This window comes from Corylus avellana, chromosome 2, assembly GCF_965113065.1.
Source record: "Corylus avellana chromosome 2, dhCorAvel1.hap1.2, whole genome shotgun sequence".
NCBI classification, from domain to species: domain Eukaryota; kingdom Viridiplantae; phylum Streptophyta; class Magnoliopsida; order Fagales; family Betulaceae; genus Corylus; species Corylus avellana.
In genome coordinates this window covers 4,348,049-4,365,581 of record NC_142491.1, presented here as the reverse complement: position 1 = coordinate 4,365,581, position 17,533 = coordinate 4,348,049, and the positions used below count along the sequence as shown (strand labels likewise).

Sequence of the window (17,533 nt, the reverse complement as noted above, 5' to 3'; positions counted from 1 at the left end):
AGCCATTGGGGTGACTCACAAAAATGGTTCAATCATTCTTACAAGTTATGACTATCTTTATAAACTATTTAATAACTAAATAATGTAAAACTTAATATTTATAACTATCTTTATAAATCACCCATTTTATATAACTTCCTAATATAATATCAGACGGGTACAATTAGAAATAATCGAATCACTCTTTTGACATAAGAAATGGTTGGACCACTCTAGCTAGGCTATGGACAACTGTGCGGCTCACCCTTCTCTGACCTATTTCTATGCACGCAGATTAAAGGCATTGTAGGTTATAATCAATCCGATAATTTCCAGCTCAAAGGAAGGGAGCCTATGGATGTCTAATCCATGCTTTTTTGAGCCAAGATTCACAAAATAGTATTGGGATACGACGAAATGCAGAAAAGTCTCATGATGCACTGAAAGATTTAATATCATTCATTATTATCTCTTCATCTACTTTACTTTTCAGTCATTCAATTTTCCCCATGACAAAATGCCATTCCCTCTCTCTGTCATTATCAGAAACGTGGAGTGAAATTCCAGAACAGTCTACAATGCCATCATCATTCATTCATTGGCCTCCACCATCTCTCTCTCTCAAGAGTCTTTTGGCATTTTAGTTAAAATAATTATTTATTCTAAAAGTTTAAATCAAATATAAAATGATAAAATGTTTTATTGAAATGTAGATAAATTATAGAAACATGATTGGACTCAAGGTGTCCTTACCTTTTTCAGAAAGCATTTTCATATCTTCTTGCTCTCTAAAATATCAATCTGGGATTCTCATTCTTTCTTGTCTTATTTATAAAAAGATATATAAATTAGGTTCATCAGACAATCCATATTTATTTATTTACACATGCATTGGCCTCATGTGGGTCCAAGTCACTTGGTAGTGACCACATCCAATAGGCTGTCAGTAGGCCTGGCCTTGGTTGGCTTGAATTTTTGAATGGGGTTCACTCTCTCTCACTTTCCTATTACATTAGTAGAGTCTCTTAGCCTTGGGTATTGGTTGGAAAATATAATTTTTATATATAAAAAGACTTCTTCTTGAAAATAAAAAATAAAAAAATAAAAATTTAGCAAAAAGGATAGGCCGAAAAGACTAATTATAACTATCTTCCATGGGCGTGACCATAGTAGCACCTACCCGTTGAGAGCCGCATAAAAGGGGCCTAGACAGTGAGAATCACAGGCACTCCCTCAAATTCGACTGAACTATAGCATAATCCAATCCTATCAGGACATCAATAAAAATTTAAGATGATTAATACTAATTAGGCATACGTGGAGATTCTCCATTGCGGAGATTCGAACCCACGCCCTAATACATCCCCTGACCACTTGAAAACTTTTTGAGCCATTGAACCACGACCCTTAATGGTAATAAAAAAGAAAAAAAGAAAAAGGGAGGTCTTAAATCTGAATTCAGCTGCCTGTTATGTGGAAGCAAGATGGACTGTGATCCCACCCACCATAGGACACTTGCATGTGCACCATGTGATAATGATGATATCAAAACTCAAAGGCAAGAGAAACATGATTAAATTTAAGCCATTAATTGGGTTTTCTTAATTTTTCTTCCCAAGATCATATCTTTGCCTGCATTGTGTATAATGAGCAATGGAGTGCAGGTGGGAGTAAGTCATAATCATTTATAAAGAACAAGATATTTCTCTTTTTATCAGTTTCCATATGAAATGATTGATCATGATGGCCCAATTCTCTATTAACTTTTCTTTTTCCCCCTCCTAAATAGTAATTATTTTTAATCCATATAATTTCATAATTGATTGTCACTAATATTTCAATTTCATGCTTCAATAAATACTACATGGGATTGATAGGACTCTTGATAATAAGAAATTGGTATGTCCATTTTTCATTTGTCAACCAAATAGTAGGGGATTTTTTATTTTTTTATTTTTTTATCTGTAAAAACCTATTTGCACTAAAAATATGTAGCAGAAAACAAACTCTAAAGAAAATTATATAGGAGTATTTTCCAACCTACTTTTTTGCTCAAGTTGTACTACTTGAACTAAAGTTATACAAATTAGATCTACTTGTGGATAACTCTATGGTTCAGACCTTGTGACTTTTTTTTTTTAAGTTCATTAAAGTGACATATGTCCTTATACTATATAATTTTGGATGAGACGGCTAAAAGAAAAACTTTATCTAAACCCAATAACAATATTTATAAGAGCAAGTGAGAGAGAGAGGATTTCGCAGTCTAAATTCATAGCCATAATAATAATAATAACCATTATTGTCATCAATTATATATTTATAGTCGTATTTATTACCATTATTTCATCAGATTATGATTAAATGTGTAACTAGATCTTCTCCAATTAGTTATATTGAAGGAGTATTTTAGTCTTTTACTTTTTGAAGAGATAAAAATATCTCAATATAACTAACTGGATATTATCAAGTTCAAATGAAATAGAGAGTATCCTAATTTCATAAATGTGAGGACTATGACAGGCATCCGAAAGAGATAAACTTCAAGAAACATCATTCAAAAAAAAAAAAAATCTTAGAAGAGGCACCTACGCATTTTAGCAATTCAAACAGAAAATACACTAGGCTCATCTACTTGAACAGGAAACGAGCGGTCTAAAACCTGCCCGAAAAAGTAAAACTATATTAAAAAAAAAAAAAAAAAATCATATGTATTTTTCAAATTGCTAAATTACTGAAATATCCTTCAGAAAGAATCAACATATTTAGAGCACCGAACTTTTGTAGGTGTTTATTTAAGATGGAGGAGCAGTGAGGCTTGACCGACAAAATGGTCAAAGCTGATGAGGAAACATGGGGGTGTGTCGTCTTCATTAGAACATCATTCAAAGTCCTCACGTGGAAGGCTCGTAACCTCTCATGTGTGTCCCTAATTTCCTATTATGGTTTTGTGGATTTTGTACACTGGACTTTAACTAAAAAACTAATTAATTCTAACAATAAAATGGTTCAACCTTTTACATGTCGGCGGACACCATTGGCAGAGGCAGAGCTATCTCTTTCCATAAACATATAGAGTTTTTATTATTGCCCTTTCTTTTCTTTTCTTTTTCATGTATTAAACAGAAAAAATCTCATCTTATTGAAGAGAAAGGGATCCCTTAACTACGTAAAGAAGGAATTGTTGTTGTTAAGAGATGTTAAAGCTTGCATTCTGTTTCCTGTGCATATCAAATACAAGTTAGAGTGTCATATTAGTAATTTGGAACGTGTGACAGCCCAACTTACATCTTGTGTTTATAGACACATAATACAAACTAAAGTCAATGTTAAATATAAGTCCTCGTTCACTTTCTCTCTCTCAACTACTGAAGGAATTGGTGTTTAAGAGTTGAGAGAGAGAAAGAGATGTTTAAGAGTTGTGTCCCGTGTCTTTTGGGTACTAAACTCAAACTAAGGTGTTTCATCAATAGTTTGGGACGCATCACACCTCCAGCTTGTGTCGTATGCACATAGTCACCAGACACAAACCAAAGCCATCCCAAATATAAGTCATCTCTCTCTCTCTCTCTTTAAATTTTTTTGTGTGGCATTTTTTTTCATCTTTTTAATGAGGCCATGCATCATGCATGAATCGTGATTCATCTATCTGATTTGGATATTCCATATAAGATTCTGAACTGGGCCAATTTCACTTTGGGCAAACAACTTGGATCCCCAGCCTAGTAGGAGATGGTGTTGATCACTATTGGATATAGAAGGAATGACAGAGCCTGAATTAGAGAAATCAAAATATACTAATCCATATGCAAATTTTCCCATCCACCAATTTCTAACATGTTTTCAAGAGTTAACCATATCAACAACAAAAAAGGACTCATTCTGCAACATATTTCAGGCTTTTCAACATCTTATAATCACAAACCCGAGCCAGAAAGAATCGAAATAAATACTTAAGCTTCCTGTCTGTGATGGATGAACACTACATTAACTCGTTGAAGTTCAGCTTGCCAATAAATATGAACTCTGCTACCATTGAATTAAGCAAAAATATCCTCAGTAATAAATGATTGTTCTGTATCCACACAATTTTCAGGTGGTACTTGAATTTGTTCGTAGTTTAGCTGTCTGGAAGCTTCATACAAGGCGATGCCCACACTTACAGAGAGATTTAGACATCTAACATAAGTTTCAACCATTGGAATCCGAATGGTCCCGCCGCCAAATGCTTCACTTTTGCAGTTTAGCAGAGCTTCAGGTGGTAGGCCACAAGTTTCTGACCCAAATATGAGATAGTCGCCTCTTCTGTAGGAAAAATCCTGCAAAAATAGAATCAATGATGGTCAACCCAAAAGACATTTCATTAACTATGATGATGAACCTGTATACAGGCAGATTTGAATAAGAAAACGAAATATAAACAAAAAACAAACATAATAATGAAATCTTAAAATTTTCACCAGAATGGAGCGTTTGTTGTTCGTTAATAAAAAATAAAGGTTAGAACAACAGATTGACGCAATGAGTATTTACAAATACACAAAGGTATAAATAAAGCAAACTAGAAAGAGGAAGGATGGGGCAACTTACTGAATGGATTGCTGTTCCTCTCTTGGTGAATGCAAGCAACCGCTTTTCCCCATCCTGTATCAAATGACAGAAAACGGATGGAGTCAAAGAAAAAGCAAGAGAATGGTTTTAGAAATCAGCTTTCGGAACCAAAAGGAACCTGTTGCCTGAAATAGTCTCGAAACTCCATCCACGAGTCATGAACTTTAACAACCACATATCTAACAATGAACGTTAATTGTTGAAAACAGGTAATCATTAAGGACATTGATGATACAAAATATGATAATATAATTATGAAAATCAGCTGGGGAAAATCTGTCTGAAGCCATGATTTTTTTAAATTCAAAACTACAGAGTCTGGCTTTGGCATGAAAGGCAAGAATGAAAGGTAGAAAAATGTGCTTAATACTATTTTTTAACCTTGAGGCAAAAAAAAAAAAAAAAAAAAAAGAGATGGTTTTGCATCTTTAGTTCCCATATCAAGTACCGGTTCTTCAACATACTACAAGTGAATTTATATATGACAGAAAGAGTAGCAGAAGTAAAGAAAATTCATGGCAGATATGCTTGGATACGGCCAGTAATCCAACCCCGCACGCTTTAATTTTGCATCATCCACCTGAAATCCTAATGGCTGAAAAAGAAAAGAAGCATGTTAATCATTGAGAGCCAATAGCAACTTTTACCATGAAGGGACAGTATAGGACAATTCAAACATCCTGCTTATACAAACCAAAAATACTAAAGATAATAATCAAACACAAACTGGCAAGATCTACCCCAACTAGGTGTAGTCCAACAGCTGATGCAGCACATGTTCTGGCAATGCAACCTGTGTTTCCAGGAATCTGCGAAGGACAATAGAAATCTCAGAGCCTGCCTTAAGAAATTGAGGTAGTCTGCAACTCAAAAGAGAAAACATGGAGAAATTATGATTTTGGAGTCACCAAATTCTGGAAGACCCAAAGTATTATCCATATTTAGAAAGATTAATAAGAGGCGGAAAGGTATAAAGTGAAGCACCATGGTCAATTTAAACTTTAATTATCTAACAAAAAATAAAGGTAAAATATTATTATATAAGGAAACTCTTGCACATAAAAACACTTGTGTCAGCCAAGTTGATAAATAAATAACAAACTAAAAATAATGCAAATTCAGACTAAGAACTATCAAAGACCAGTTAGTCATACATGCAAACAATGCAAATCCAGTTGCATTGATACCCGATTTTATCAGGGTTAACATATTGTTTTCAATTTCATACCAATTCCTGTCTCATTACAAGAAGCATGGATTCACTCCTTAGTATTCTACAAATTGCAAGAAGTGAAAAAAAGAGTCTGTCATCACTCATATAAATTTTTTATGATGAATAATAATTTTATTGAAAGAGAAGGGCTAAGTCCTCGTAAACGAATAGCATACAAGAAAGCCAATCACCCTATAGGCTTCTACAATATACAAAAATTAATCAGATCTACCAGATCCGATGAGGAAAAGTTAGGAATATATACATGTCACACATATAAATACCGTAAGAAGGTAGCATTTAAATCACAAATAGAGAAGTCAACTTCGTCAAAAGTCCGGCCATTATGAGTTTATTATGGAAACGAACATAAAGGGGGTGTTTCACCAAACACAGCCAAGTCTACCACACCGGCTACAAATATGAGTTGATTACAGATAACCCAAGACACTCAAAACAACTTAATCGACATAAAATTCCAAATAATGAATAAAAATGCTGCTTACACATGACACATTGTAAATTAATGTGAAAGAGCCCTTAAGCCTATATGACAAGATTTAACCTCAAATTGGTGACACATAGATAAGCTCAAGCTCTACATGTCCTCCCCCTCTCCTTCAACCCCAGCCCCATACAGCAAACTAAAGAAGTCAGTCTCCAACAATGCCCAGCTTTCATTCTTTTAAAACCCTTGCAAAGCTTGGATCTACAGCTCACAAAATCACTCAAATAAGACTCCTCCGATGAATCTTTATCCTCAGCAAATAGCAAGGATATGACAGCTAAAAGATCATTAGCTCAACCACAAATGCCTAAAAGATCATTACTCCCAAAACATATTTTTTTCTTATAAAATTGAAGAAAAAAAAAATCAACACTTAGTATTTATACATGTTAATACAATATATACTGCTCCCAAAACAGTTCACATATAACCAATTCTATTTCCACAGAATTCAGCCACATACCATGATAAAATTCTTAACTTTATCAATTTTCCAAATAAATTAAAAAAAACTACAAATGGGGTTGTGTAAACTAACGGAAACAAATATAAATCCAGAAGCTAATGCCTTTGAAAACATTTGCAGCATTCAGTGGTAGTACCTGAGGTGATACTAAAACCACTTGAAGAAGCTTCCTTCTCGAAACCTCCTCGCTCAACGCCTCGCCGGCACCGCGAGGCAAAGGCAAAGGCAAAGAACTCTCCTCACTTCTTTCCGCTGCAACATCACAAAAATATCGTACCCATCATATCACATCCAACCCAAACAAGAAAAGCATACACATGTGCGCAGAGAGAGAGAGTACCAACAGGGCAGAGGAGAGAGAAGCGAGGGGAGGAGAGAGAGAGGTGGAGCTTGTGCTTGAACTGGGCAAAGTGGGGAGAGCGAAAGAGAGGAGCTTTGGAGCGGAAATGGAAAGACGTGATGGCATTTAGCGTTTTCAGGCCGCTTGCGTCCATGTTAGCTTAAGCTGTAGCCCCCCTCCCTCTTCTTCTTTGCTTGCTCTCTAGTCTCTCCTATTCATCTCTAACCTTTTTGGGTGGGTTTTTTTTTTAACAATAAAAAAAAAAAAAAAAAAAAAAAATTCTAAAACACATCAATAAATAGGACCATATGTAGCTATCATATGTTGTCATATCCTATGTTCCTATATATTTTTCTGCCTTTACCTTCTTAAATTAACCATGATCGGGTAACATGAGGTAGGTTTCTCACAAAACTTTCTCTCGATGAACGCAAAAACTCTCCCGCTTCGCGTTTGACTGCCGTGCTAGAGGAGGTCTTCTTCCGTCGTCGTCGTCCTCCTCCTCTTCCCCTACTAAACGAAGTTTCTAACAAAACACGCGGCAATGTAGGGGTAGGGTATTTTGTTGTTTCAAGCAAGGTGTTTTTTTTTTTTCTTTTCCCTCTCTTATGGATGATGTGTCATTTGATTGATGTAGGAAATATGTCATCATGGTGCTAATAATGTGCGTGTTAAATGTATTATAGTAATGATTAAGTGACTAAATTTATCTCTTTCTATCAGTTTAAGTTTTTAAGATAACTGGTAATTTAATATTGTATTAGAGTTAAAACGAACCTTGACTACGTCAATTTCACTCAATTTCAATTAAATATTTCACACATTGTGCCTCACTTATTAAAATGAAGTTTGAAAAGTGTTAAAGTAATGATTAAAACCTCGTTTGATTCGCAGAATGTTTATCCCATTGAAAAAGGATTAGCTACTACTGGAAATAGAAGAGTGTTAAATAGATTCCTATTCTCTTGTTTACTTGGAATGCTGGAATACTAGTTAATCTTATTCCTTTGTTTGGTACAATGTAATATGTTGGTAAATGAAATCATATTGTGATTAAATTTCTTAAATAACCCTTATAATACAAATACAATTTATATTATTAACGACTTTCATTTTTTTTTTTTTTGAAACTTAAACAACTTTACTATAATTTTTTTTTAAAATTTTTTTTAATTATGTCACGTATGTGGCTTTTTTTTTTTCTTTTCTTTTTTTTCAATTATGCTACAAAATTATTTACATAAAAAAAATATAGTTGGAGAAAACAAAATCAAGCTCAATCTTGAAATATATATATATATATATATATATATATATATATATATATATATATAGTTGGAGAATATATAGAGAATCAAAAGAAATCAAAAAAACAGATTATATATTTGTATTTTATAAAAACCTTGCAGATTCAATTTCTCTATCAAAGAAATAAAAAAAAAAAAAGAAAAAAAAAAAAGAGAAACGGTATAGAGAATCAAAAGAAATAAAAAAACATAAAAACTGAAGAATCAGAGAGAAAAGAGAAAGAGAGGTAACAAAATATAGAGACGGAGAAAAGAGAAACAGAGAGAATGAAATTTAATCCCACAAGTGGGGTTTTTTGTGGCAACTTATACCATTAATGTAATCCCACAGGAAATGATTAGTTAAACCACTTAAAATGAGTAGCTTAGCTACGCCTGTGTGTATGAGATTAAAGTCTCATGAGAATAGACTATTCCTAGAATAGAGTGTTACCAAACAAAAGACTAGCTATATCTAGTGTTAGCTAGTCCAATCTAAGTGTTTATTCCGCAAACCAAATGGGGCCTAAGTGATTAAATTTATCTCTTCCTATCAGCTTAAGCTTTTAAGATAACTGATAATTTAACAAAATGTGTCATATGTGGCAAACATAAAAACGTAAATTTGAGCGGTAAAGTAACAAATAAATCTATTTAAAATATAAGCAAAATATAAGAATTTGATTATTGAATTAAAAACATGAAGACTAAATTAAAATCAGACAAAAGCCTAACCTATGGCTAAATATGATTTTCCCCCCTTATATTTGTACTTAGCAATGGCTAATTTGTATTATTAGTTATTGGTAAAAGTGAGATAAAAATGTATTATTAGTTATTGGATCGGTAGTTATTTAAAAAAAATTAAGAAAACTTTTTTTGGTACTTAATTAATTATATGATCAGCTTAATGAAATAAAAATGTGGCTTGTATAATTCCTAGTGTGCAAATACTCCGAGGCATAAAACCGTAAATCTACTTGTATAAATGAACAAGAACCACGCCGACCCTATAATAGACCAGCGCTTACTTCTCTCTCGTTCTCTCGGTCTCAAAATCCCCAATTCCGAAATCCAAATCGGGACGATCGGTTCAGCGATCTGCAATCGAATCAATCTTGATTGAAAATCTCCCGGTAAATATAGCCTTGTAACCCTAATTTCTGGTTTTGGGCCGTCGGATTGTGTGTTTGATTGGCCTGTCGTGGGGATGATAGTGTTTGGATTTTGTTTTTGGGTTCGAGTTACATGTTCTTGTGTGTGAGTTTTTTGTGTGTATTTGGTTTACAGGCTTTGGTGGCTTCTGAATTTTTGGGTTGTAATTATGCTTTTCCATGCGGGGCTTGGGATTGGGTATTGGCTTATATGAGTGTGATTGCTGTTGGGTTTGTGAGGGATTCACTTTGTAGAAATTTAAATGCTTGGAATTTGTTTTGCAGATTTTGTATGAAAATTTTGTATAGAAAGGTTAAATTTTGTTAGATGAATGGAATTTTGTTCCTCAAGGTTGGTAAGATGCTAAAATTTGACTTCGTTTTTTTTTTTTTTTTTTTTTTTTTTTAAATTTTAATATAAAAGGAGTTCCTTTCCATAGGTTCCTTTTTAACAAAGCAAGAATGAAGGGTTTTCTGGACATGTTGGAGAAATTTATCTGTCTAAGCCTAGAAATGTACAGAACAGGAAACCATAGTTTTGCGTTAGTGGAATTTGGGTTTTTCACTGCTAAGCTAAATTTGAATTTCAAAGGGTCTGCTATGGGTTCTAGAATGGAATCCTGCAGCAAAGAAGTGATATAGTAGAGCCAATCTTGGTTCAGTAAGTTTTTGTTTGAGCGTATAGGGTATAGAACTGCATTTTTATGCTATTTTCTTATTGGGGGCATTCTATACCAATGTTAGGATAGAGCAGTAGTTCATGCTGTGGATTAATTATTGTCAAGATATCTATCATCTGCTAGCTTTTCCTGAATGAATAATGGAGGCCTGAACAGTAATGCATCACATTCTTCCCTTATTTTAAAGTTCATATGTCCACTGCCAGTCTCAAAGTCCAAGTATTGTGTTTTAGTGGTTTGTAATTTTGGAAGGTGATTTTGTTTCTGCTTTATTGGTTTACAAACAATTTTAGGATAGTTATGCTATGTGTTTTGTTGAATATTTCTTTAGTGTACAGGCTATTGGAATCGGTTTGTTTTTTTTTTAAACTCTCCCATTCAACACTCGTCTATGCCATTTTCTTTCACTTGAGGTTTCCATAGTTGTTGATTTTAACTTTGTATTTGCTTTTAAAGTTGAATTTCAGTCGCAAATTGTTGTGATTTTAAGATTTGGTTTTGTGGGTGATTAATTAAGTTTTGAATTTATATTGGTTATTTCATCAATAGGTTTCATTTTTTCATTGTTTTATTTATTTTCTTTCCCTGTTGGCTAATATTATTGTTATTTGATTAAAAATTGCTGCTCACTCACACATTAGAAAGATCAGACCTAAACTTCCAGTTCATTTTCTAAATCGCTTGGAAGCTTGTTTGTCAAACAGTTACTTGCTGTAAACAGCCTAGGCATACTTGGCTCTTTGCCAATGGACAAAGGAGTGCCTCCTACCCTATTTGTTAATGATGGTTCGTTCATGGAGAGGTTCAAACAGCTTCAACAAGAGAAGGAGAAGGATAAGGGTGTCAAACTAGAGGTGTCTAAACCGATCAAAATTGAATCAGGGTCATTGAATCCTAACCACACCATTAGTAGAACAAGTGGGAAACTTAAGACTAATGATACACGCAAGAACCCCCAGGCTGCTTCAGGTGGAAAACTTGCTTTTAGCTTGAAACAAAAGTCAAAGATTGTGGCGCCTCCTGTTAAGTTAGGTGCAGATGAGGATGAAGATGACACAGATGCTGGGAAAGTTTTAGCTGATGCACCAACGAAACGGCAGAAGTTAGATCAAACTGATGCCTCTGAGCATTCATCAAGACAAGTGGACGTTGGTAATTACTGCTTATATAACTATTCTTTTATTTGGTTGGGTTTCCATGGAAGGTCTGCGGATGTTTTAGTGTTCTGATTTTCTGAGGAACATAATTAGGAAAAGATGGCCACTATTTGCAGTTAGCTTTTGTGTCAATAGCCTTCTCTTTTTGCAGCTCTAGATCTGTACTTGTTTTTTGAAAAATATTTCACACACTTTCAACCAATTATAATGCATGTGCCATGCAATATGCAAAGTGCAAGATAATGATGCATCTGCCAACTTCGTATTTCTAGGTAGTCTCAATCTTTTATTGTTGAATTTGTCTAAGTAGCCACTATGTGCATTCAACTTATCTGTCTCTCTCCACTCACACCCCTCCTCCCTCCTTTTTCTGTTGTCTTTTTATTTATTTACTTGTCCCCTCTGTGCTCATCAATGAAATGAATTATTTATCAAAAAAAAAAAAAAAATTGTTAACTTGTTTTGATAAGTCGGTGGCTTTGTTTCAGAATCTTTTTTTGTTCGGCTCTTAGTCCTCAAGTGGCCATTTTTTAAATTAGGTTAACTGTGTATCTTTATTTTTCTAAAGTGATATGGTTTTAGTTATGATGGATAGACAGATATTGCTCTGTCCCATCTGACTCATTACTGGTTGTCATCTCCCAACCACTGTGATTACATTTAACTTTGTTTTTTGTTTTGTTTTGTTTTTTTTTTTTTTTTTCTTTTCTGAAGTTAGTGCTTCTCTCCAATGAAAGATGCATTTAACTTTTTCTACCAAATCTTTAGGCACTTTATGATCCAGTCGTGGTTTTTGAATGCAATCATCATTTCTCACACAATGGCTACCTTACCACTCTGTTTGGTTGTTACTTGAGAAAGAGAAGTGAAACTAGGGAAAGGGGAATGGAAGAGAATAGTTATTTTTTAATCTTTTTGTCTTTTTTATTTTCTGGCTAAGCAAGGGAAATTGGAGGGAGAATAAGCAGGTTTATCTGGACGTTATTCTAGAATGTTGTACTCACTTTTGTTTTGAGGTGGATTTGGGATGATAATACATATAACTTAATCTTTGATTCTCTTTGTGCTCTTCTGACATCCTAGGAAATGATTTGTGTATAGGCAAACTAAAGGTTTACTCCTCTCTCCTCTTCCAATCAAAGTGAATGTTTGCTTATTGTTAACCATCAAAGAAGTTGTGGGTCTGGCACATATCCTTTCGAACCTGTTTGATGTTGTTATATTCTACATTTTTTCAGTATTGTGTGAATAAGATTTTTCCTTTTCATCGAGTACACTATTCTTGAGGAAATCATCTGGGTATATCTCTACTCTTGAAGTGGTATGAATGAAGAGGACAAAACATTCTTGAATATTTCTTGTCTCATGACTGCAGCTTATACCTTTAGTACCTATCAACATTGGTGGAAAGAGATGTTCAATGAAAGATTTGGAATATGTGGCAAGCCTGCTACAAGAGTAATTTGCATTCCCTTGTTCATGCTCTCGGTATTAATCAGTTTATAAGTGATATGCAGCACCACCTTCTCCAAGTGATCCTACAGTGAAGATAGTTGCTGACAAATTAGCAAGTTTTGTGGCTAAAAATGGAAGGCAATTTGAGCATATTACACGTCAAAAAAATCCTGGAGACACACCTTTTAAGTAAGTTATCTATGAAATTTGAAGCATATTTGGTGTTATTTTTTTAGCTTATGCTCTCTGTTGTCTCCACTCTGAGGTGGTACAGTGTGTTGCCATTTTCCCATTTGGTAACTCTTTATATATATATATATATATATATATATATATATATATATATATCATTCGTCATGCATATCGTGGAACATTTATTTTTTTACTTTTTGGCGATTGCAAATTTTCCTCCTAGATTCACGAAATTTCTAATTCTCTATTAATGTGGTGTTATATATTCTTTTGCAGGTTTCTATTTGACGAAAGTTGCGCAGATTACAAATATTATGAGCATCGGCTTGCTGAAGAGGAAAAGGGTCTTTCTCAGACTAGAGAATCCCAAACATCTCATAATGGTTGGTACTTTAATCTTGACAAAGTGGTGTCAGTGGTTCTTGTATATGGAGGTTTTACTTGCTGATATTTTCCTCAACGTTGGTGGAAGTTTTACTAATTTTAATAAACGTATTACACTTCTGTAAATGGGTTTTGTTTGTAATTTTGCTATTTAAAAACCAAATTTCCTAGCAACTTAGATTAAAAGAAACCATCTGTCTTTGTTTTATTGATTTGGAACAGGAAAATGATTAAAAGGTCATAATTTTTACTGCTTCCCCCCCTCCCCCCTAAAAAAAACCCCAAAGATAATTGCTAACATAGGCCGGACACTAATAGGATGAATTTCATTTTGTATTTTTGCTTGTAGCGTTGTGAATTTGTAGGGTGTGGTCAAAGTAGTAGTTGATAGTGGTCCATTGAAAATTCCAGTTACTAGTGTCTAGGTTTCATAGCCAATTTATGGTTTACTATAAACAACATGGTTCATGATCCTGTGAGAAAAGCCATACCTTTATTTGTTTGTCTACTTGTCATGTTATTGCCTCCGGCTTCCTCCCCCTGATTTTAGTTGTAATATTATTATAGTTGTTTCTGTTTTTGCTGCTGTTGTTTATTCTTTTTTACTGTTTCCTAGACTAAGATATGAAGCACTTGAATGTGTAGGTGGTACGAGCACTTCAGCTTCTAAATCCACTAGCGGTTCCCAAAGGTCTCTTCAGCAGCATAACTATCAAACCCCTGCCGCTGCTTTTTATGAAGCCACTGAAGATCCGAGAGTTCAAACAACTTCAGCAGGAAGATCTGGTAATAGTATATAAGCATATATACTATTATATGCTTTCTCTTGGTTTTCTCTGGGAAATGTGTAACATCTATTTTCATGTTTTTTTCCTCCCAGCATTCTGAGTTGGTTCCTTGCTAGTCAAGGTGTTTAGTATTTGGCTGATTTTAGTGACTGGTCTAACCGTGTTAGTCATAGTAGCAGTTGGCACAATATGTTTTGACTTTGATCAAAAGACACCAAACTAGCCAGAAAAGGTTGCAAAAGAAAACATTGTAGAAAATTTTGAAAAGAAAAAGTAGGTGTCTTACATTCAGCCTGGGGTTGGGGAATGGAAACAATGAACGTGCAGTAATGTGTTTTATTGGCCTGATGGAGTAATGGGCATGTATTAACACGGTATGACTGTGATTGCTTTATGACAATAAGCTAAATGGACTCTTACAATTCTACCAAACTATAAGTGTGCAAGGTCGACATGATGACCATCCAATTTTCCACCCCGTTTGCAGTTTTTTTGGTCCTAGAAAATCATTCCCTTTTGTTTGGTTTTTCCAAAGATGTTCATTAGTCCCACTTGTTTCTTGAATGAACCTCTCTTTGCTCCCACTCGTTTTGCAAGTACTCTATGACTGACTTCCCACGGTTCTCATAGAAAACAAAGAACTTCCTTCAGTTACATGTTAGAAAAGTTCACACTGTGGCTTCTGTTTCAGAAGAAGAATACATGTTTTGGTGTGTCAGCAGTACCTTATATAGGCATAATTCCATTTTGCCTTTATGAAAATCACGTCGTAGCCATTCAATCCAATTTGCAAAGTAGCTTCTGATTGCTTGGTAATCAATACTTCTTGTATGTGCTACACCTGTGTCTGATTACGTGTGTTTCTGATTTTAGGTGAAGCTAGTGCACCAACATTTGCAGATCCCATAGCTATGATGGAGTTCTACGTGAAGAAGGCTGCACAGGAAGAGAGATTGAGACAGCCTAAATACTCAAAAGACGAAATGCCTCCTCCTGCTTCTCTTCAAGGTCTATATTTGCTCTTCAGTAAAGACAAATGCTATTTGTTCAGCCTTTATAATTGACCAACTACTTTATCTGAATATCTTTTCTTCTGGTGCACGTTTTCTTTTGCGTCTTACCATGAATATTTCTCTCTTTTTGTTTGGCACAGGAGGTCCTGGGAAGAAAGGGCATCACATGGGTGATTACATCCCACAAGAAGAGCTTGAGAAATTCATGGCTACTTGTAATGATGCAGCTGCGCAGAAAGCTTTCAAAGAGGCTGGTGCCAAGGCCAAAATTCAGGCTGATAACGTGGGGCATAAACTGTTGTCTAAAATGGGTTGGAAAGAAGGTGCCTTGCATTCTCTCTCTCTCTCTCTCTCTCTCTCTCTCGCACTAACACAGACAAATACACATGCCTGCACACCTGCATACCCTAATATCTGATTCAGGTGAAGTTGAAAATGTTGGATGATTATTATTTTTTCTTTAATTATCCTGATGAGGAGTAAGCTATGGAGTGCATTTAATGACAGCTCAATGTGTGACATGTCCTCACAAATTTTAAGTTAGGAACCTTCTTTGACTTAATTGTTGCTTTATAATGTTGTCGTGGTGCTCTTAGATAAGAAACCTCATAACCTTGATGTGAACTGCAGGTGAGGGTCTGGGGAGCTCCAGAAATGGTATTGCAGATCCAATCATGGCAGGTAATGTTAAGAAGGATCACTTGGGGGTGGGTGCTTCCCAACCTGGGGAGGTGACTCCTGAGGATGATATATATGAGCAGTACAAGAAGCGGATGATGCTTGGTTATAAATACAGACCTAACCCTCTGGTATTGCCTACTCTCCTTTGCACTGAAGATTAATTAAATAGATATCTACTATTATTACATTTGAACAAAGTTTTCCTCCAATCTAGTATCTATTAAATTGACATGTCTTTAGAGCATGCCATTTTCACTTGCATCAGTTTGGAGGAAAATTTTGTCCATTGCATTTACGATTGAGTTCTTAGTCGTTGCCTTTTTGTTTTCTCCCCCCAGAACAATCCTCGGAAAGCTTACTATTGAGCAACTATACTGTGGAATTCTGCATGTGAAGATTTTCTTCAAGAAATAACTTGAAGTTAGATGCTTAAGATGTGGTGTGAAAGAAAAAAAGGGGGGTGGTTCTATTTTGGAAAATCAAAATTGTATGGATTTTTACGAATTATGAATTTCAGTGTTTGACAAACTGCAACCTTTTATTTAGAAATCTAATTTGAGCAACATTATTGTTCCTCTTCAGCTACTTCTTTTCTTTATTTTTTCTAATGAATGGAATACGCATGATATAAGCATCGATATGTCCTCCAAAAGAGAAATTAAATACCCTATTAGAAAAAAAGAAAAAAAGATTTATTTAACTAGGCTAAAACAAGATACACACCTAACCTACAAGCTTTTCAGTATAGCTGATAGAGTGTCAAATAACACTAAAGAAAAAATGAAAATGGGCCGAGTAAATGACTCGATGTAGTAACTAATTGACCCAAGGACTAAGAAAAGGGCCATAAAAATAGGTAATTTTTGTAAGACGAACCTACAACATTAAAGAGTCCTGGTTGCCACAACGAAGAGGATTGCACTAAGATCAACTGCTCTGAGTTGTTATAGAGAAACTCCACTGCATTGTGGTTGAATGGACTCAAATGGATCCTCCTTTTTTTTTTTTTTTCCCCTAGCAAATACAACACTACCCTTTTCCAATTATTGAAACAAAAGAAATTTGTGGGTATTCAACTAGTGGAATAAGAAAGGATTCGGATCCTTAGTATGTTCGGAATGTTAAGAGAGCCTCTATAGAATCTACCTGTTCGAGCATAGGTGGATTGCAATACACCTGCTCGAAAAAGTAGATCTCATATGATTTCTTTCGCATTTGTTGTCCGGAGCAATCAAAATAATAAAATTACTAAAATTTGTATCTAATAAGAAATCTCTATTTATCCAAAGAAGAGATGGTGAATAGTTATCTGTCTTTAAAAGGATAAATAAATAGTTATCAATGTCATATATAGGGAATCCCAGTTTACCCAAAAAAGAAAAATAGTGAATAATTTGTATGGACATGGCCAGAATCTTTAGTACATATGCCTCAATTCCACTATCTTGTAAACTCATTACTCATTTGATTCTGTCTCTTTTTACCCCATTATTTATTTTTTTATTTATATTTTATAAACTTTTTTTACCCAAAATCGAAATTTATCCTTTTCAGTCTCATCAGAATCACAAAATCCAAACTAGCTTTGAGCAACAACTTTAGCAAAAGGAACTTTCACGTGTCCAT

The 17,533-nt window shown here is 34.6% G+C and overlaps 2 protein-coding genes across 3 annotated transcripts; one reads left to right on the top strand and one right to left on the bottom strand.

Annotated features, from left to right (window-relative positions):
* Nucleotides 1–3,871: 3,871 nt before the first annotated feature.
* AGL26 (tRNA (cytidine(34)-2'-O)-methyltransferase) lies at nt 3,872–7,356 on the bottom strand. Its single transcript, XM_059607620.2, has 7 exons — nt 7,118–7,356; nt 6,914–7,029; nt 5,331–5,399; nt 5,127–5,185; nt 4,709–4,769; nt 4,570–4,623; nt 3,872–4,298 (listed from the first exon to the last, which is right to left on the bottom strand). Exons 1-7 carry the CDS (start codon nt 7,269–7,271, stop codon nt 4,020–4,022), a joined length of 792 nt encoding a protein of 263 aa, XP_059463603.2. The 5' UTR covers nt 7,272–7,356; the 3' UTR covers nt 3,872–4,019.
* Nucleotides 7,357–9,401: 2,045 nt separating this feature from the next.
* On the top strand, nt 9,402–16,488 carry LOC132178203 (SWAP (Suppressor-of-White-APricot)/surp domain-containing protein / D111/G-patch domain-containing protein). Of its 2 annotated transcripts, XM_059590654.2 has the most exons (9): nt 9,402–9,539; nt 10,942–11,389; nt 12,912–13,038; nt 13,318–13,424; nt 14,071–14,211; nt 15,087–15,221; nt 15,367–15,549; nt 15,857–16,035; nt 16,246–16,488. In XM_059590654.2, the coding sequence occupies exons 2-9, from the start codon at nt 10,984–10,986 to the stop codon at nt 16,270–16,272; spliced, it is 1,305 nt and encodes a 434-aa protein (XP_059446637.2). In that variant the 5' UTR covers nt 9,402–9,539; nt 10,942–10,983; the 3' UTR covers nt 16,273–16,488. The 2 variants fall into 2 exon arrangements, with proteins under 2 accessions (XP_059446637.2, XP_059446643.2); XM_059590660.2 differs by lacking the exon at nt 9,402–9,539 and having other exon boundaries at nt 9,952–11,389.
* Nucleotides 16,489–17,533: the final 1,045 nt, after the last annotated feature.

Excerpts from the sequence above, each read along its gene's own strand:
- AGL26 (XM_059607620.2), bottom strand. The coding sequence starts at position 7,271 with ATGGACGCAAGCGGCCTGAAAACGCTAAATGCCATCACGTCTTTCCAT. Across the intron at positions 5,400-6,913 it reads TGGTTTTAGTATCACCTCAG|ATTCCTGGAAACACAGGTTG; the intron begins GTACTACCACTG and ends TGTCCTTCGCAG. Across the intron at positions 4,624-4,708 it reads GAGACTATTTCAGGCAACAG|GATGGGGAAAAGCGGTTGCT; the intron begins GTTCCTTTTGGT and ends CATTTGATACAG.
- LOC132178203 (XM_059590654.2), top strand. The coding sequence starts at position 10,984 with ATGGACAAAGGAGTGCCTCCTACCCTATTTGTTAATGATGGTTCGTTC. Across the intron at positions 15,222-15,366 it reads TCCTCCTGCTTCTCTTCAAG|GAGGTCCTGGGAAGAAAGGG; the intron begins GTCTATATTTGC and ends TGTTTGGCACAG. Across the intron at positions 16,036-16,245 it reads AATACAGACCTAACCCTCTG|AACAATCCTCGGAAAGCTTA; the intron begins GTATTGCCTACT and ends TTCTCCCCCCAG.